This window comes from Penicillium taxi (assembly GCF_028828555.1).
Source record: "Penicillium taxi strain IBT 34144 chromosome Unknown utg000001l_segment0_segment0, whole genome shotgun sequence".
Taxonomy (NCBI): domain Eukaryota; kingdom Fungi; phylum Ascomycota; class Eurotiomycetes; order Eurotiales; family Aspergillaceae; genus Penicillium; species Penicillium taxi.
Window position 1 is genome coordinate 370,561 of NW_026643203.1, and position 18,897 is coordinate 389,457.

At 45.0% G+C, this 18,897-nt stretch overlaps 9 protein-coding genes across 9 annotated transcripts; 6 read left to right on the forward strand and 3 right to left on the reverse strand.

The window, feature by feature from the left end:
* Positions 1-510: 510 nt before the first annotated feature.
* N7495_000140 (metallophosphoesterase family protein) lies at positions 511-1,461 on the forward strand (the record flags this gene model as incomplete). Its single annotated transcript, XM_057202810.1, has 1 exon — positions 511-1,461. The coding sequence occupies one exon, from the start codon at positions 511-513 to the stop codon at positions 1,459-1,461; it is 951 nt and encodes a 316-aa protein (XP_057066883.1).
* Positions 1,462-1,818: 357 nt separating this feature from the next.
* On the reverse strand, positions 1,819-2,733 carry N7495_000141 (copper chaperone CCS1; the record flags this gene model as incomplete). Its single annotated transcript, XM_057202811.1, has 4 exons — positions 1,819-2,330; positions 2,387-2,521; positions 2,579-2,651; positions 2,716-2,733. The coding sequence occupies 4 exons, from the start codon at positions 2,731-2,733 to the stop codon at positions 1,819-1,821; spliced, it is 738 nt and encodes a 245-aa protein (XP_057066884.1).
* A 274-nt stretch (positions 2,734-3,007) lies between these two features.
* Positions 3,008-4,510, forward strand: N7495_000142 (uncharacterized protein; the record flags this gene model as incomplete). The annotated part of the gene is made up of 2 exons (XM_057202812.1): positions 3,008-3,579; positions 3,652-4,510. The coding sequence occupies 2 exons, from the start codon at positions 3,008-3,010 to the stop codon at positions 4,508-4,510; spliced, it is 1,431 nt and encodes a 476-aa protein (XP_057066885.1).
* A 627-nt stretch (positions 4,511-5,137) lies between these two features.
* N7495_000143 (uncharacterized protein) lies at positions 5,138-7,846 on the reverse strand (the record flags this gene model as incomplete). Its single annotated transcript, XM_057202813.1, has 6 exons — positions 5,138-5,551; positions 5,604-5,747; positions 5,800-5,952; positions 6,005-6,163; positions 6,228-7,704; positions 7,752-7,846. 6 exons carry the CDS (start codon positions 7,844-7,846, stop codon positions 5,138-5,140), a joined length of 2,442 nt encoding a protein of 813 aa, XP_057066886.1.
* An 834-nt stretch (positions 7,847-8,680) lies between these two features.
* On the forward strand, positions 8,681-9,551 carry N7495_000144 (RNA recognition motif domain-containing protein; the record flags this gene model as incomplete). The annotated part of the gene is made up of 4 exons (XM_057202814.1): positions 8,681-8,744; positions 8,807-8,949; positions 9,021-9,365; positions 9,423-9,551. 4 exons carry the CDS (start codon positions 8,681-8,683, stop codon positions 9,549-9,551), a joined length of 681 nt encoding a protein of 226 aa, XP_057066887.1.
* A 993-nt stretch (positions 9,552-10,544) lies between these two features.
* N7495_000145 (histidine phosphatase family protein) lies at positions 10,545-11,357 on the forward strand (the record flags this gene model as incomplete). The annotated part of the gene is made up of 3 exons (XM_057202815.1): positions 10,545-10,596; positions 10,651-11,239; positions 11,291-11,357. The coding sequence occupies 3 exons, from the start codon at positions 10,545-10,547 to the stop codon at positions 11,355-11,357; spliced, it is 708 nt and encodes a 235-aa protein (XP_057066888.1).
* A 1,084-nt stretch (positions 11,358-12,441) lies between these two features.
* N7495_000146 (uncharacterized protein) lies at positions 12,442-14,432 on the reverse strand (the record flags this gene model as incomplete). Its single annotated transcript, XM_057202816.1, has 9 exons — positions 12,442-12,566; positions 12,627-12,726; positions 12,802-13,102; positions 13,172-13,296; positions 13,355-13,675; positions 13,737-13,922; positions 13,982-14,013; positions 14,075-14,127; positions 14,221-14,432. 9 exons carry the CDS (start codon positions 14,430-14,432, stop codon positions 12,442-12,444), a joined length of 1,455 nt encoding a protein of 484 aa, XP_057066889.1.
* A 668-nt stretch (positions 14,433-15,100) lies between these two features.
* On the forward strand, positions 15,101-16,437 carry N7495_000147 (TauD/TfdA dioxygenase family protein; the record flags this gene model as incomplete). The annotated part of the gene is made up of 5 exons (XM_057202817.1): positions 15,101-15,199; positions 15,254-15,952; positions 16,019-16,094; positions 16,155-16,266; positions 16,329-16,437. 5 exons carry the CDS (start codon positions 15,101-15,103, stop codon positions 16,435-16,437), a joined length of 1,095 nt encoding a protein of 364 aa, XP_057066890.1.
* A 1,855-nt stretch (positions 16,438-18,292) lies between these two features.
* N7495_000148 (uncharacterized protein) lies at positions 18,293-18,550 on the forward strand (the record flags this gene model as incomplete). The annotated part of the gene is made up of 1 exon (XM_057202818.1): positions 18,293-18,550. One exon carries the CDS (start codon positions 18,293-18,295, stop codon positions 18,548-18,550), a length of 258 nt encoding a protein of 85 aa, XP_057066891.1.
* Positions 18,551-18,897: the final 347 nt, after the last annotated feature.

Sequence of the window (18,897 nt, forward strand, 5' to 3'; positions counted from 1 at the left end):
ATATCCACAGGGGCGCCCGAAGCTATACAAACTTAGTTCAACGTCGTATGACCCATCACATTCTCAAATCAAGGATGTTTTTGTACCCATATTTCTCACAGGAACAATCAAGAACCAGGAATAGTCATTTGGAAGGTCAAAGGCAGAATCTTCTGGCCTTTCTTGATATCCAATGGGATATAAATGTGTCCAATTTGGGGGCGTCCTAGCCATATCGCGAATTTTGCGAATTTTGGATGGATTGCGCTCTCTGCTGCACTTAGCCCGTAATACTCATGACTTCACATGCTCCAACCGCTAGCAACTTGGAATTTTCAGTGAGGTATTGTCTGTAACAAGCAAGTAATACTTGAAGCGGAGGGTGAAGTGAAGCAAGAGGAGCCGCACCAGGGAAGTGCTTGGCATGTGGGGCACGTGGTCACCACAGCCTTCCTTGGGCACTATCTAGACTTCTTTCTTACGAGATAGATACACGCTTCGAGTGAATCGAGTCTACATCGAGATTTAAAAATGAAACCCACGAAACCGCCCGCCAAGATATTTCCTATATCATCGTTGATATCAGAGCTACCTTCCAATGTTATCCTGCCCCTCTCAGGAAATACCTCAGAGAGGGGACGCTTGATCATTATTGGTGATGTGCATGGAATGAGAAAATCTCTAGAGGCACTCCTGGAAAAAGTCAGCTTTGAAAAATCCAAAGGTGATCATTTGGTCTTGACTGGCGACCTCACAAATAAGGGACCTGATAGCCCTGGCGTCGTTGACCTGGCAATAAAACTAGGTGCCAGTGCAGTGAGAGGAAACCACGAAAATGCAGTTCTAAATGCGGCTGCGGCGATCAATGCTACAAGCGATAGTCAAAATAATACTGGAGACCTATCAAGTTCGGCTGCATCTGAGAATGAATCAGCTCCTAACCCGCCATCTGCCGCAACGCAGAGTACGGCATCAGCTCTTTCAAAACTCCAGCTAGACTGGCTTGCCGCCTTGCCTGTGGCCTTGCGCATCAAGTTACCTCCGGATCTCCCATCATCTCTTGACAACAATCTAGTTGCCGTACATGCAGGCCTTGTTCCCGGAATCCCAATTGAAGAGCAAGATCCACATGCTATACTCCATATACGGAGCCTCGAACGTTCACCCGAAGACGAGCATAAATTCCTACCCGCTTTAGCTCGCGGAGAAGAAAGCTGGACTGTGGAATGGAATCGATGGCAAGATAGCTTAGAAACCAAGACTACCGTAATATTCGGACATGATGCGAGACGTGGTTTACAGATAAGTAGCCATGCGATTGGACTGGACTCGGGATGTTTATATGGCAACAAGCTAAGCGCAGTTGTAATTGAGGCTTCCAATGGGAGAATTGGGCATCAAATTATTCAAGTTGAATGTGCTGATACTCCTGTGGCCCCAAAGGAACCGGTGAAAGAAGGCGACGAGGAGGTGGCTACTTAAATTGTCTAATGATTTTGAAGCTTTCATTGTGACTAATTACAACTAGCCAATGTGCTCAAAAAAGTTATCATTTCTATCACATTCCCCAATAAGGCCCACGGGGCCTGGCAACTCAGCTGGATCCATATTTGATACAACGTCATGCGGATACTTGAAGATTTTGGAACGCTGTTGAAGTCCTTCCTATTTTACAAGCTGTCAGATTTGATCTCTTTGTAAACAAACGACAGAGACATGGGCACGAGATCCCAAGGCTGTCAATGAGGACAAGTCTCACAGTCAACTAATTCCAGTCGGGTATTGAAACAAGCAGAATATGTCCTATCATAAAAGCATCATTCTACAACTAGCATGGACTTAAACAATCCCCTGGGCTACCTGGTCCTGTCTCTCCTGCCAAACATTCTTACCCGAGCACGAGCAGACCATCTTATCATTATCCCACACACCAGCACTACGCGCGATAACACCAACAATGGTGTTTTCGTCCTCGCGTCGGAATGGGCCTTCAGCAGTAGAAGAAACAACCATGCTCCTACCAATCAACTCCCAAATAGCAACTGGTCGGTCCAAAAAGACATTTCCGTGGCCCTTCTCGTTCACATCTACAGTTCCAAAAATTCCACGAGGCTCCTTCTCGCTACCCAGCACGGCTGTCTTCAGAGAATCCCAGATGCCACCGGTTGAGGCTGCACCCTGGGAGATATCACCCGCCTCACGTATAGTAGCCACGTATTTACCGGGCGAGAGGCCATTAATTGTTAGGTCGACGAGGGTAATATTCGAGCTGACTTCGACCATACGGGCGAGACCGCGGATCTTATTAGAGAAATTGGTGGAGTGTGTCTCGAGGATGCAGACAGCAGAGCCTATATTGAGCAAGTTCATTAGCATATGCTTTGTATGGGTGGAAGCTGTTACATACTATTGGTGGTGCCACTTCCGCGCAGAATGGCATCACGACCGGTTTCTTGGATAGCAGTGACGATAGAGCTGGGTGCTGCGGTGCCCTCGATAAAGAGAAGTTGATCCTTGATGTTTGCATCGACCTTATTGATGCCTGTAAAGTTGATTAGAAATGGTCCGAACTAATGGCGCAAGGCGCATATAGACATACCATCGAGTTTGTATAGAGAGCTAGATATGTCCTTTACGCAGCCTTCGCAGGTCATTGGGACCGCAAAGGTTGTCTAAAATCACAGAGAATGTCAGTATTCACCCTTAACGCAAGCAACTGTCTCCGGGCAAGCCGACCTGGAAGGGTTGAATCATGGCGGGGAAGAAGTAGATCCGAAACAGAGTTGATAGCTTATAGTAAACGATCAAAGGAGAAAATCGAATACAAACGATAAATCCCTTTACGATATTCAAAATGACCAAGAATAAATTTCAAGGATACAATCGTGATGAGCAGTTGACGGGGGGAAAAATCGGATTTGAAATCGGAGCTTTTCTAGACTTCGGCCCGCAGAAGAAACGTCATTTGTACTCCCTTCAATTCTCCCCCATACACCCCCAACAGACGTCAGGACAAGACGTCAGAACAATGTCGGCCGCAAAGTCACGATGGGTAGACGATGACCCTGAAACGGAGAAAATAATAGCACAGCAAAAAAAGGAAAAAGAAGCCAAACGACGCGCCAAAGCTGAAAGACAGCGCCAGATTGAAGCAAAGTCGACCCAAGCTGCTGCACAATCTGTTCACGGCGCCGACTCACCTAATCGCGATGTACAACCCCCAAGTAAACGACGGAGATTGTCAAATGACCCCATCGCGTCCCATACCGCAGCCGAAATCCCAGCCAGCGAGGAACCGGAACCGCAAGCCCAAAAGAAACAGTCGAACTTGATGCGCTTCCCGATGCGCGAATGGGGAGGCTGCCGACATGTCGACAACTATGAGCGACTGAATCATATCGAGGAAGGCTCTTATGGATACGTGTCGCGGGCGAAGGATATCAGCACGGGCGAAGTGGTCGCGTTGAAGAAGTTGAAGCTCGAGAGCTCACCAGATGGATTTCCTGTCACGGGTTTGCGCGAGATACAAACACTGCTTGCGGCGCGGCATCAAAACGTTGTTTTCCTACGAGAAGTGGTGATGGGCAATAAAATGGACGAGTAAGTCCCCGTCGTCATTGGACAGAATTGGAAGCGCGACAAGGCTGACTATTTCTCCTCCTAATCATACAGTGTCTACTTGGTCATGGACTTCCTGGAGCACGATCTAAAAACGCTCCTGGACGAAATGCGCGAGCCATTTCTTCCATCAGAAATCAAGACCCTCCTACTACAAATAGTCGGCGGTCTTGACTTCCTCCACTCGCAGTGGATTATGCATCGTGATCTGAAAACCTCCAACCTCCTTCTAAACAACCGCGGCGAGATCAAGATCGCCGACTTCGGCATGGCTCGCTACTACGGCGATCCACCACCCAAACTAACACAACTCGTCGTGACCCTCTGGTACCGATCACCTGAGCTACTCCTAGGCGCAGAAAAGTACGGCCCAGAGATTGACATGTGGAGTATTGGCTGCATTTTTGGAGAGCTCCTCACCAAAGAGCCCCTGCTCCAAGGCAAAAATGAGGTGGACCAAGTGTCCCAGATCTTTAAATTGACAGGACTTCCCACCGTAAAAACATGGCCTACTTTTAGGTCTTTGCCTAATGTTAAATCTCTACGCATCCCATCAATATCTGGCAGCTCGTCGACAAACCCGCCTCTCCTACCTCGCTCTAAATTTCCCTACCTGACCAATGCGGGCTTGGGTCTCTTGTCTGAATTGTTAGCCCTGAACCCTGATTCTCGTCCTACTGCAAAGCAGTGTCTTTCACATCCATTCTTCCGGGAAGATCCCCGCCCTAAACCGCGGGAGATGCTTCCAACTTTCCCATCCAAAGCTAATATGGAAAGACGAAGACGCCACACGCCCGAGGCTCCCAAGAGAGGCCAGGAAGCACCCGAGCTCGACTTTGCCGGCGTGTTTGGTGGTGCCCCAGGAGGAGAGTCTGGTGAGGCGGGAGCAGGCTTTACCCTTCGCCTCGGATAGATTATCAGATTCAAATCTACTATTCAAAATTACTGAGGCACCTATATCCTTAGCGGTAGATTACTTGATTTTCCAGTGAAGCTTCAACAAAGCGGTGGTCTGCATTATTATCACTGTTCTACAAGAATTTACTGAATATATGAGTATCATTCAAGGTAGAATAGAAGAACCTGAAAAGTCTGAGAGAAGCCCCCTCAATACCCAGATCAGTTCCAATAACTAAGTTTCCAGGGCAGAAACATTATTGAGAGATCATAAATGTGCCCAGCTTTGACTCCATCTCGGCCTTGTAAAAAAAGCTCCCCACCTTAAACATGCCATTGAGAGGTCCTTAGCTGAAAGCTGTCAATTGTGCTTCGCTCACATAAAAATTGATTCCAAGTACACATGCCAACGAGAGATTGTCAACCGCAACTTGAACTCCAGTTCAACTCCTGTGCGTCCACATGAGAAGTAACTTCTGCCAGCCCATAAACAGGCAAGTAAGAGATCAAAAGCTGTCGACTGCGCTCCGCTGACATAAAAAATTGATATACTTCAGTCGCCTAAGAATGCAAACGAGAGCTCCCATCCTTTTTTTTTTTTTTTTTTTTTTTTTTTCTTGAACTGACTTACTTCAATAGCTCCTTACTCCCACTGACAGGAGAAAAAATCCTCTTTCGACTCACTCTCCTCAACCTGCGATGGATGACGGCGACGAGGATGGGTTCGAACGCTCTGAACAAGCAACATTTCTAGTAGATCATCCAGTTCGCCACATTGGATTACCTTAGCAGGCTGAGGTCCCTGCTTGGGGTACTGAGCATCGGTATTTCGACCAAGGATGGAGAGCTCATCAGCCTGAAAGTTGGAGAATCGCCCATCTTCATCAGTCGAAGAGTCGATGGGTGACCACATACTATTGATCGTGAATGTAGGGGACGAGATTTCTGACTGGATGGTGGTTGTGGGACCACATTTGTCGCTGCATCCGTCATATTCAGCAAAAGTTTGCACTTGCATGCTTTGTCGTGACTGAAACCGCTCCAATTCTTTGGCTTCCTGGTGATATCATTAGTCCTTCAGCTCTCATAACCATTTGGGAGAGGCCTACATCTCCAGGTGATTTATGATCAGACTTGCGAATTTCACGCCCAGATGAGCGGTCATTTATGCAGCCATCATATTGGGGCATATAATGTTTCTCACGGGGGGAAAATTTACGTTTTGCCACGAACTCTTCTAAAGTTTCATGCTCCTAGTGATATTATTAGTGCTTCATCTCTCATCATTCTTCAGGCGGTGTTTACCTCGTTACAAGACACGTGTAGACCATATCTGTGATCCCGCTTCAGTAGGTGGTTTTTCATGCATTCTCCGTGTTGTGCAGGATCCTTTTTCCAGACAGGTGGCTCCTGTGTAGCATTTTGCTGTGACTGAACCTGGTCCGCTTTTCTGGCTCCCTGCTGGTATTATCAGTTCTTCATCACTCATTACAATTTGAAAGGGGCCTACATCTCCAGGAGATTCGTGTCGCTCCAATGTGTGGTTTTCATTGCCAGATGGACGGTCGTCAATGCCGCCATCATACTGTGGGGGATAATTATCATCGGGAGGTTGGGCTTGAGCTTTCATGTTTCGTCGAGCCACGAACTCCCCCAAGGTTTCATGATCCTATTTCCATTATTAGTACTTCATCTCTCATCATGATTTAGAAGGGGCCTACTCTTTCAATTACCATATGAATGCCAAATCGGTGGCATTCATCACTCTCCTGAAGACCAATAGGAATTATTCGGTCCACTTCCCGAGTCTCAAAAGCCACTCTCAGCTCTTGACAAGTCATGGTATCCTGGAATTCTTGAAATTGAGGGGGTGAAACCTGCGCAGCATTGGACCGATGCTCATTATCAACGCCGACTGGCTTGCTGCATTCATTCAGCAAATTTTCACAGGCGCATTGATGATCTTCATCATGCTGCTCCATTAAGGCACGGTGTATTCCCGGAAATGCAATCTTGACCTTAACAGAGGATGTGGAGATCTCTCTAGGTCTGGCGACGGAGGATGTAGCAGGACCATGGCTTGATGCTCTGCTGTGTAGCTGCAACCACTCCTGGGTGCTAAAGGCATCGTGATCTGTGGTATTTGACCGGGAGCGATGAGAAATTGGGGCTGAAATACTAAGAACATTGAGATCCGAGGCCAGGGACTCTAGAAGATGGCCTGTCTCTTGTGATTCATGTTGGCTGAGGTGAATATCGCTCACGTCACTATCTGCTCCATCAACAATGACTCCTGCTCTCAGGCATATCGGGAGAGCTCTGCTGAGAAATGCTTCAGAGCCAGGCGAAGCTATGTCCTCACTCTCAGTCACCAGGTCCTGGTGATCTGCACCACCATTTATACTACAGAATACTTCCCAAGTTCCGGTAGTTGCGCAACTCGAACGACGCAAGCGAGTTGGAGTGTTTCCACGCAAGTACCTGGGCCGTCCACGATGATTGTTTTCCAAAGAGCAGGTAGGTTCAGAATCAGAAGAGCCATCGGTGCCCCAGTGGTTAGTCTGTAGACAGGGAAAGGGATTTTGAGCAAGCATGGGAACACTTTGAATATCAGAGATGAGTGTAGTGTGGTCAACAACAGTGTATGAAGGTTGACGGCTCATAGGCCTGGCCCCCCTCGGAGAACCCTCTGATCTCAGATCACTGGAGGACTCCAACACTTGTGGTGCAGATGAAACAAGTGTTAATGGATGCATAGAAGTAACTTTCATCAACGTGTCAATGCTGGGTTCATGTGCGGATTCCCAAGCTACAGAGGACTTGGTTCGGTGCAGATCAACACCCATGGCATCCTCTTCCTGTGTGCTAGCAGTTGAGAGCTCCGGATGGTGAGTAGAAGATCCAATCTGTGCAAAATTCGGCAAGGCTGAAGGTGTATCTTCATAATATTCGCTATCACGGGTTCCACCTGACCGACGACTCCAACCTGCTGCGATGGCTAGCAAACCCGATCGTGCCTTATGGATTGATCGACGAGGCAGCTGTTGAACCCAGTTCGGCTGCTTCTGAGACTCTGATGATGATGAAAAGTTTTCCTGTCTGCGCGATGATTCAGGCGGACTGAACGAATGACGAGGGTCTGAGGCATCAAAAATCGGATAGTGGATTTTTTCTTCGCACGTCGGAAGCTGACCCGCGGGCGATATGAAACTTCAATCTGTTAGTCTTAGTTATTTTCTACATGAATACTATCCTACCTTAATCTTCGACGGAAAGGTGAAGAGAATGAGAACTGGCTTCGTCTTCTGTTATGGGTCTTATTGGGCTCCATATCGATAGAGATCGGTCCCATGTTCAAAAACGAGTACAAATAGAAAGTAAAGGCAGGCAGAATCCAAGCAAACTAAAATTAGGAGATCAAAGTGTTTGGAAGGGGTGATGCGATGGAGAATGGCTGGTGGTGGTTATGTGAAAAGGGTAAACAGAGAATGGGGGAGATGGAAGAAGAAGAAGAAGAAGCTGCTGCCTCTTTTTGTATTTTAAGTGGAAAGAGCCATTTCAATTACGGCATTTGAATGAGCTAGATGCCATTTTAGAGGCGAATTTCACAGTCAAATCTTCCCTTATGATATTTAACACTTATTTATCCCTCTGATTCATGATTTGAAGGACATCAATCTAAACTAGCTAACTCTGCCTTAGCAATCCCGATTTTCTGAAACTATTTGAACGAAACATGCTAGCTCATTACTATATAGCTAGAAATTAGTTCAACATCCTGAATAGAAGAGTTCCACATAACTTCTTCTGCACTGGAATATAAAGTGAGGTAAAAAGAGTCGACTTTAAAGAGAAGCAATGAATAACCAATCAAAAGAAAATCCACTACGTACCAAGCACAGTGAAACCATGATCTACTTCACATGATCTACCCCTGCTCATATTATTTATTCCTTCGTCCGATGTGTTATTCAAAAGTCGAGGTCGAACTATATAGTCCAATAGCGGTTAGATTGGTTGATGAGGCTCGGCGCGTCGGGCAAGATAACCGTGGAAGGACCGAGCTTCTTATTCTCTCTCACATCCTTCCTCCATCCTCTACTCCCCCTCATTCTCCACCCGGGCAACAGATTACCCTTTGTCTCCCACTCATCGTATTTGCGCTTCAATTATCTAATATTTCACCATGGCGAACAAGCCATCAGCCAAGTCGGCACCTGCGATCTCATTTGATGCTATCATCCAGTCTGGTAATTACTTTGCGCTACACCCAATGTCCTGCACACCTTATGAAACTAACTCTAATGATCAGACCGCCAGAAGAAACAAAATCAACAACTAGCAACCCAAATTCTTGGCAAAAACCGCAATACACGTCGATCGAGTGCGCCGGGCGCAGTGTCCAAGGTGCCAAACGTCAAACCAGGGAGTTTAGCTAGTCGCATTGGGCCTAAAGTAAGTTGAACTTTGACTTGGAGTCATGAATACTCGCATGATCTGTCTCTAACAGTTTTCTTGCAATCCAGCGCTCGGCATCCAACTCTCGAACCGGCCCCTACCAGCGCCATCCCAATACACAGCCCCGCACCAACGCACAGCGTATTCAATCTGATCTTTCATCGGGTAAGGGTCAAGCCATAGTTCGCAACAAAGGCTTGTCCATTAAGGGTGCTTCAGGCCCTTTTGTGGTGATTGGACAAAACTTTGCCCCTGGAACGACAGCCGCAGACATCCAATCTGCCCTCGAACCTCAGTGTGGCCGCATGCTCAGCTGCCGTGTCACTGCGCATGCCCCAACTGTCACTGCAGAGATTACGTACGAGGAGAAATACAATGCCGACAATGCGGTAGCCAACTTCCACAATCAAATGGTAGGTTCTGTAATTACAATGAAAGGTCAAACGGTTCAATGCTGACACAAATAAAAGGCTGATGGCCGCCGACTGTCCTTGCAGCTTAAGACTTTCGGTAACACTACGCAGGGAACCTACGCCCAGGAAACATACGCTCAATCCCGCGCGAAGGCAGATCGCGAACGCCTCAACCGTCGATCTTAGGATGGCAACTGTGGTTTAACGGAGACACTACAGGATAAGTGGCAACTGCAATCTCTCTAATTTATCATATGCTCCAGCTTTAAAGAAGCACTTGCATTGTTTCCAGGAAGATAAATAGCCATGACTTGAAGACATGCGAAAATCGGAGCCCGGTCAGAAATTCGATAGTTGAATACGCAGAACCTAGGTACCATAGGTATATTTTCAGTTCAGATTTACCTAATATTACGACATGTACGAATATCCAGTGATACGCTGGACCGAATTTAACAAATGACTGTATGACAAGGATTCAGTTGCTGCATAACGCATGTTATTGAGTCCGAATATTCAACACATAGACCCCGAACGCCGGACTCGAACAATATCGAAATTTTTGCGCCTGGATCCGAACTTTTATGCAGATATTAAACGAACATATCTCGTTCTAATGCAAATAGATCAAACACCCGTTCAAGTTACCTACACGTGACCTTTCGGCGATGGAGTCTTCATAATCAAAATCTAAAGAAGCCATATTAGATGCTATAAGAAATGCCCATCTGTTATTTTGAAGGTGAGGAAGCCTCGAAAACTAACTCGTCATAGGATTGAGAGCTATTCTGACGTCTAGGACCGTGGACGCGAAGTTAGTTACTTTTGGTAAATAGTTTGGCTGACTAATGATAACAACACACCCATTCTGGAATCACTACGTTCTTAGTTCGTACTACTAATGAGAGAAATAGCTAAATCCCCTCAATATTTGAGATCTCAAAGCTTGTCTGAACTGACCTCGCAGCCTGAAATCAAAAATATGATTTCCGAGTACCTATATCCTCAATCAGATGATTTTAGAGGCTAGTACATGTGGCGACAGCCGGTGAAGACGGAACAATGAGGGCCGCCCAACTCTTTTTCTCCCTCCTACAATTACAGCCCCACACCTATCTCAGCTGACCTACTTTCTTGCACCTTAGCAGTAAATAAATATACTCTAAGCTCATCAACACAATGCCTGCTGGAAAGGACGCCGGCACACCCCGCGTCTTCCTCTACCGACACGGTATGTGCGAAGTAAACTGTGGTAACTATCTCGCCCCATTCTGATTAGTCGCAGGACAGACGGAATGGTCTCAGAACGGTCGGTACACTGGTAACACTGAGCTTGATCTCTTGGAAGATGGCAGGAAGCAGGTTGCTGCTTCTGGCAAGATGATTGTTGGACCGGGAAAGTTGATGGACCCGACCAAGATTGCGCATGTCTATATCAGTCCGCGCAAAAGAGCACACCAGACTTTTGAGATCGCTTTCTCTGAAGCTGACCAGAAGGCACTGGCTGATGCCAACAAGATCAGCGAGACAGATAGGCTGGCTGAATGGGACTACGGTGCCTACGAAGGCCTTTTGACTGGTCAGATTCGAGCATTGCGCAAGTCGAAGGGCTTGGATTCTGCTTCTGCGTGGGATATCTGGCGTGATGGGTGCGAAGAAGGCGAGTCTGCACAAGAAGTGACGGATCGCATTGATAATCTGATTGAGGAGATTCGTGCTATCCACAAAGACAATATGCACGGAGAGAAGGATTGCGATATTGTCCTTTTTTCACATGGTCATTTGCTCCGTGCCTTCACTAAAAGATGGTTGAAATATCCTATGGATTTCCCTCTTTCCCTGATGCTTGAGCCTGGCGCCGTTGGTGTCTTGAGGTAATGGAGCTCCCCTTAGACTATTAATCGACTTGACTGACTATTGTTTAGCTATCAACACCACAATATCGATGAGCCTGCTATGTTGCTTGGTTCCGGATTTCCAGTAGAGGAATGACCTGGGTGTTGTCAAGGTTTTTTCACTACAGTTTATGAAGTCAAGTGGCTATGGATTAAAAGGCAAGGATTGTCCGTCATAGAATGAAGCTCCATTAGAGATAGATAAAGAAATTGAATAATCTGATGTCTTGATGACTGGCGAAGAGAAAAGCAAACAGCAAACGGAAACCTGGCGTCGAGCCATAAAAGAGGAAGATCGAAGAAGAAACGCAACAGAGCACCAACGAAAAACCCAAGACGTAAGGGATTTATAAAGAGATGGTCCTCAGCTTCGGCATTGAATGAAGAGTTAGAAGAATACATTGGGACAGATATAGTAAATACAACCATGAAAAAGCCAGATATCCACTCAACCAACATACCGCCGCAGTACAAAGTATCTAAATATGCAGATCGAGCTGTGAATTAGGTCATTTTTTCTCTAAAGCTACATAGGACCGACTCCCGATCATGATAGACATATCTTAGCGCTCGTTGACAGAGTAGAGAATCAAGACGAGTAGCCAATGATTGGAGAGTAATAGGAGTACATAGACGTAATTGATATGGCTCAAATTGGCGAATATCGCAATGATAACTCATTTGGAAAGTCCAGGAACGAAGATATTGGTTTAAATTATCGAGATCCGTTGTTCTTATTTGACCGTTTATTACTTCACTTCGGAGCTCTCTTCATCGCATTTCGCCTGCAATATTGGACGTTTCTATAAAAGCCACCGGTTTACCGTTTATGGGCTGTTTTGGTTATGAGATGAAGTTTGTCAAATTTGCTGACAAAAGGCCACGTGCAAAGTGTCAAATGACTGGTCAACTTTAATTAAACAGTCAAGTGACTATTTATTTACGAACATGAATAGTAGTCTTAAATCACGTGAAACAATGAACTTCAAATCACTTTCTTTATATCATTTTATATTAACGGCTTAAGTTAAAAACTCAAAGTAGGGAAATATCAAATGAAAATACTCCATTCGTGGTTTAACAATTCTGGAAGGTACTCTAAGTGCCTTGAAATGGGACTTCAAGTGAAGCAAATTATGGTTGCAAAGGCATATCGATGATGCCATACCATCCATCGATACCTATTTCAACATCTTCTCTTGATATCGAAGTATAAATGCCCCTATAATGGAGACCAAGCCAAACATAACCAAAATCTGATAGCCGTATTTATAGTGGGGGGCATCACCAGTTGGAAACAAGTATACTGCCACGAAGTTTAGTAAGTTATGATTATTGCCAGTTGCGAGGGCTCTTGGACACTTACAAGGCAGGAAACTAGAGAAAGTGTAAGTGAAAATATTTCCTGTTGCAACGAGAAGTGGAAACAGGTTTGGATCGCCTCCATTCAGCTGATACCCCCATGCCTTCAAGAAAAGTTAGCCACAGATAATTGAAGTTGGAATAATTGAGGTAGTCAAACTACCTCGCGAAAGACTTACAATAATGATAGGCTGAGCAGCCGCTCCAAAGTAGGCCAAATAGTTGGCAGCCATTATTGCAGAATTGGGAATATGCCAGACGGATAAAAGAATATTGGCTACAAGGACAATGCCCTCGATGATTATAAGAATAAGCATCCGCTGTCCTGTTCGATCCGCGACAATTCCCAATATGACGGATACCACGATGCTGAGTGCATTGCCGGCAGTGGGTAGAACATTCACATCGTATACCGAGTAACCGATATCCTGAAGCCAAAGATTAAAATAGCTTGTTGAGGTGCTAGCCTCGGCGACCATTCTTTATTAATATGTATCAGTTATGTCCGGGGAGAAAGAAAAATGATATTAGATATTCAGGCAGACTTACACATAAGGGAGCAGGAATGCCCATAGGCGCCAATTCGTCATGGCTGCCCAGAAACCTTTGAGAGTGAAGGGACGGGGGGCTGACCGACCAATTTTTTCGATACGTTCAACGCCATATTCTTTTTCCTGCAACATTGTCAGTCAATTGTCAATTGATGAGTTCAAACCCTGTTCGAATACATACAGCTTTAGACCAATAGAAAGCTCTGGTGGTGTGGGGAAGATCTGGAATCATACACAGACCCGCCAGCGCAACTGGAATTGAAATGACTCCATCAATAATGAAGAGCCATCTCCAGCCGGCTAATCCACGAGCACCATTCATACTCTTGTATAGCCCAGCTTGAATGTAGCCACTGAACATGCTTGCGATGGAGCTGCTCTGTTCGAAAATAGCGACTCTTTTGCTAAGCTCTCTGGGGCCATACCAGCCACCTAAAAGCGCTGAGTAGCCCGGAAATGAGCACGCTTCAAAAACTCCGACGAAAAAGCGAAGTACATATAGCTTATCCCAACAATCTTAGATCCAACAATCTCAAAATTTATAGGGAGATCAAAATACTAACCGTTTGGACATTTTTCGCCGCCGCCATCGCCATCACTAATACCGACCAGGAGATCTCACAAAATGGAATCCAGATAGATGACCGGACATATTTCATCTGAATAAGCTGGCTCGGGATACTTCCGACGATGATACCAAGGTTGAAATAGGTCCCAAGCCAATTTCTATCGTTTCCAGATAGCCCAAGCTAATGAGGGAAGATGTTAGATATGGAAATCTTCAACAGCGAATCGATAGCTTACGGACATCTTCCTTCATGCCGCTGACATATGCATTACCTGTGAAATTGTTAATCAAGCTGAGCGATCTGGATTGTAAGTGCTGTGTTCTGAAACTGACTGTAGTTCTGTTGATCCAAGTACTTGATGAAGTATGCTACACAGATATAGGAGCTTTGCATAATCAAATGTTAGAATGAATCACAATAAGAGAAATCTTGGCGAGCACCTTGGGAAGAGAGTAATGGAACCGACTTCTCGACTTACAAGAGGAACGCATCCAGCTTCCGTACATATCGTCTGTTCTTTGTGTCCCCATCCGGTAGATCCCAGACAAGTCCAACGAGCCATGATCTCCAGGAGATCTCCTTCGGCGAATTAACTGGTTCTTCCGGGACTATAGTGGTTGTGACTAGTTTTTTTTGAGGTACTCTTTCCCTAGAAGACCCTTCTTGCGGTGGGAGTCCATTTTGAGACATATGGGAGTTTGGTCCAGCAGTCGTGAACTTGGTCTCACAGTTCCAAGTTCCTCTAGGTGAATACTCGACAGCACTACCTTTTCTGACAGCTCCTTAAACGTCCTGTGTACTTTGAATCTTAAAGAGCTTTTATTATCAATTCATTAATTTACTCGTCACCCCCCGCCAACATGTCGAAATATTGAACTAGGCCAGACCTTACACCAGCTATTGGCTATTTTTTGAATCACGAGTACTTTGTTCAAGAGATAAACCGCACCCTGGAAGGAATGAGGGGTTAGCTTTGATATGTCTCCACGCTTGCATAATTGCAAAATTTGATAATCATGTACGCCATATTACGGCATTAAACACCAAACAGATCTTGCATACAGAATCCGATGACAACCTTAGCCAATGATAGTCCTGGACTTAAACACGGAGATAATACTGTAGTACATATGTACCTGCGCCCGCAATTATTAGCCCTGTATGACTACACACAGGCTTAGATACTACTAATTATATATGCTGACCTCAGGAGGTTCAGGGTACCAGTTGACGCCATATTAGTATGGAGCACGCCAGCCCATGATCCCAAGCCCTGGAGGTTTATGTACAAGAATGAGACGCCCTTCACCCCGAAATCTGTCTTGAGTGGTGTATCAGATTCTTATTTCAAGACAAAAATGGCAGCTCACGGCAGCACAAACCTAACCGCAGTTGAACCGAAAGTCACCAAGCTTGATCTCCGGGCCGAGACGTCTCTAAATTACGAAAAAGAAAAAGTCAGACTTTTCAACGTGATGATATAGATCGAAGGATTAACACCCATTTCTTAGTACAAATACGAGGCTTACCTTCCACACTATACTCCAGGTTTGCAGCCGCCGCTAAAGGAATTTATTCATGAAGATCCTGGCTTGCGTGCAGACCCGGCCAAAAAGGCACTCCTGGGTGCTTTGGGGTCAAAATTTAAAGAAATAACCCCAGCAATAGGAACCGAGGTCCACGGTCTTCAGCTGAGCGCACTTACAGCGCAACAGAAGGATGAGCTTGCACTTCTTACCGCCGAACGAGGAGTGGTACTCTTCCGCGATCAAGATTTTGCGGACATTGGCCCTGACCGACAACGCGAATTCGGTGCTCACTTTGGAAAACTTCACGTTCACCAGATGGGAACCCATATCAAGGGTTATCCAGAGCTACTGCCTGTATACAGAGATTTTGTGGCGGGCGCAGTTGACCAGGAGATCAAAAACAATATCAGCAGCATCAAATGGCACTCAGACATGAGCTATGAAGTCAATGGAATGGGGCTTACTATCTTCCTTCCCTTGGATGTTCCTGAATCTGGAGGTGATACTCTTTATCTATCCACGACAGCCGCATACAATGCCCTATCGCCAGCATTTAGACAGACCCTCCATGGAAAATTTGCGACGCATTCCGGATTTTCTCAAGCAGCCGTTGTTGATCACCGAGAGCGATTCATCCGAGATCCAATTGAAACAGTCCACCCAGTCATTCGAACACATCCAGTGAGTTATAGTTTATCTAAATACCTGCCACGGAGGGTATCCTTCTTGATACTGACTATTCATAAGGTTACCAAAACAAATTCACTCTATGTCAACAGATTGTACACTCGAAAAATAGTCGATTACAAAGAAGAGGAGAGCTGTAGGTTTTTCCCTTGGGAGGTCATGACATGAATCCATTGAGCTAAAGCGTTTTGGGCAGCTCAAATTTTGAACTTCTTGTACAATCACATTGAACACGGCCAAGACTGGCATATCCGTATTCATTGGCTACCGGGTACCGTTGCAGTTTATGACAACCGAGTTACGCAGCAGTAAGTGCTCCAAAGTTTTAGAATCTGGATCTTGTCATATTGAGCACTAATATCTTTTAAAGTTCTGCGCTGAGAGACTTCGCTGTTCAAGAATCTTTGACTAGAAGACATATGCTCCGTGTGACACCTCAAGCAGAGCGTCCTTACTATAATCCACAGGCTGAGAAGTAACTCACTGCATCCACGTGATAAGAGCACACCCTTGGAACCTTGGGAGTGTCACCCGTAAAACCGAAAGTCTTGAATGATGAATTCTTGCCCAGGTGCTAGACCTAGCATGAATATTAACTACCTATCTAAATTAGGTAGATAGCTTTCATCCAATCACTTTTTAACTACCAACTTCACTATCTTAGGGTAGCGGTTTCTAACTTTAATTTTCATACGTAATACGAAGATGTAGTTTTCTCCAGGTCTTCGGAGGCCCATCAACTATTAATGAGAGATTAGAAGGCACTACTTACAAATGGAATGCAGTAGCTCAAATACAACCAATTCCGATAATCAGGAGAAAAGAGAGAAAACAAGAGACAGCTACAGCTAGGTGTTGGCTATTCTAACTTCGTGACCATAGTGTCTTAGGCATCCAGGTGTCCGATAACTACATACTACGTACCATGTTCAATCATTTGGAGAGATCCCATCGCTTAAGAGGGGGATAGGAACATCGATTTGGATGTTAATATGGACGTCAGACACAGGCCAATGAGACACCTACAGTGGGGTTAGTGAGGCTTTTGCACTACTGTGGTATAAATATCGAAAATATAGTGAGCCGGGCCAGAAATGGTTAAATTCAAGTAGCGATGTCGTGTTCACACCTCCGTAGTCAATTATCCCTGATCAACTAAGTTGATGCACCAGATTTGAGGTAAACTGAAAAAGTTTCGGAATTGTTGAAACAGGTAGGAGTTTGATAGACTACTTCTATGGTGTAGGTCGTGATGGGCTGTGGTAGTCGGAGGGAAATTTGCCCTTGAACAAATATTCTTCCTACCCATGCCAAAAGACATCAGCTCCAATAAGTTCAGACTTGTTACCCACATGTAAAAAATATAGATCCAATAAAAGGGCACAATGGAAGACCATAGATTATCGAGCCTGATTTTATGGAATCCTGTAATTGACCACAGTAACATTAGGAGCACAATTTAAAACGGCACCAGTCCCGGTAAAGGACATCGGCCTAAATGTCAGAGGAATTCTGCGATTAGGAATGCTAAAGGTAGGCAACTAAAATAAACCGATAATCATCCCCTCGGGTACAGGCATTATTGCTTGTGGAGTGAGAATAAGAATCACCTACTGGGGCGACCTGAGCTGCACGCGCCGGCCAAGCCGCATCGTGTTATAGTTTCCAAATGTCCTGTCTGCCCTAGTTGCAGAAAAGCCGAGTCATTTTCGATGCTTTCGATGAGTTGTTGCTGCAAGATTTAAAATGTTGATATCGGAATAGGGGTTAATAAGAAGAGAAAGAAAAGAAAGCAAATTTCGAGTTTACATCCATTTTGGGCCTGTCAAAAAACTCTGGCCAATATTATTAGCGCTCTGAATTATGGAGGCTCTCTAATTCGTTGGATCAAAGATGCCTTTATATCCACCTATATACTTCACCACTATTAATTTATGGAGGTCTGTAAAAGTACCAAACTAACATTACTTTTAAGACAGACCGTCGTACATTCACCCCCTTCATCAACCTTAGGAATTAACACCTTGAGTGTCGCACCTTGATCTGCCTGGGCAGGTGATATGGTTACCATGGCATTATCTAGTATGGTGCCATGGGTTCTTAGTGGTAGTGACATCATCACCGAATATTGTACATAACAAGCATTTATCAAGGTGAAATCGAATTTGTAGAACTTACACACCCATCGATAGGCAATCTACTTGACAAATTCAGAGTAACATATCAGTATGTGAAGGTTTTCTTTTGAAATATAGCCTCGGAAATGGAATAACATTGGATATACCGACAGCCTTAGTTATGAAGCCCTATATCCTCTCCATTGTCTTCTTCGCCATGATTTTGAGCCTATGTTCGGCTTGGGAACTTCGAATCAATAATCAAGCAACACCCTACACTGGAAGTAAAACCCAAGCTTGTCAGCCTATTTCCATCCCCCGTGGCGCCAAAATCAGCTGGGTTGGCTCTAAAGGTGCTACGACTCTTCAGTTATTCAATGTGCAAGGAAAGTGCTCTCAAGTCTATCGGACTATAACGGGTGTTGGAGAAATCAATGCTTCAAGTGATATCTTCGGATATATGGTCAAGGCCTAAAAACCTTGGAGGTGACCTCGGTAACAGTAAATTTTTTTGCTCAAAAGTCTTTAATTTGGGCCTCTCTTGATCAGAAATGTCTTTCCAAAATTCACTTCCATAAAAATTGCAATCGAATATCAAATTTCAGTCTACCAGATATCGGAGCCAATATCTTTTTGAATCCCCGTCGGTTTTATCACTTTAGTAAAGTAGTCATCATGGGTACAGTGATTTGTGAAAGTAATTGCGGAGGTATCTGTCGGAAAACTGACTTGTCTTACTGGTGCACATGCATCTATTGTGTAAATGTATTATTGTGAATTGTAAGAGGCGTGTTATTCAAGTCTATCTCTTACTGAACTTGT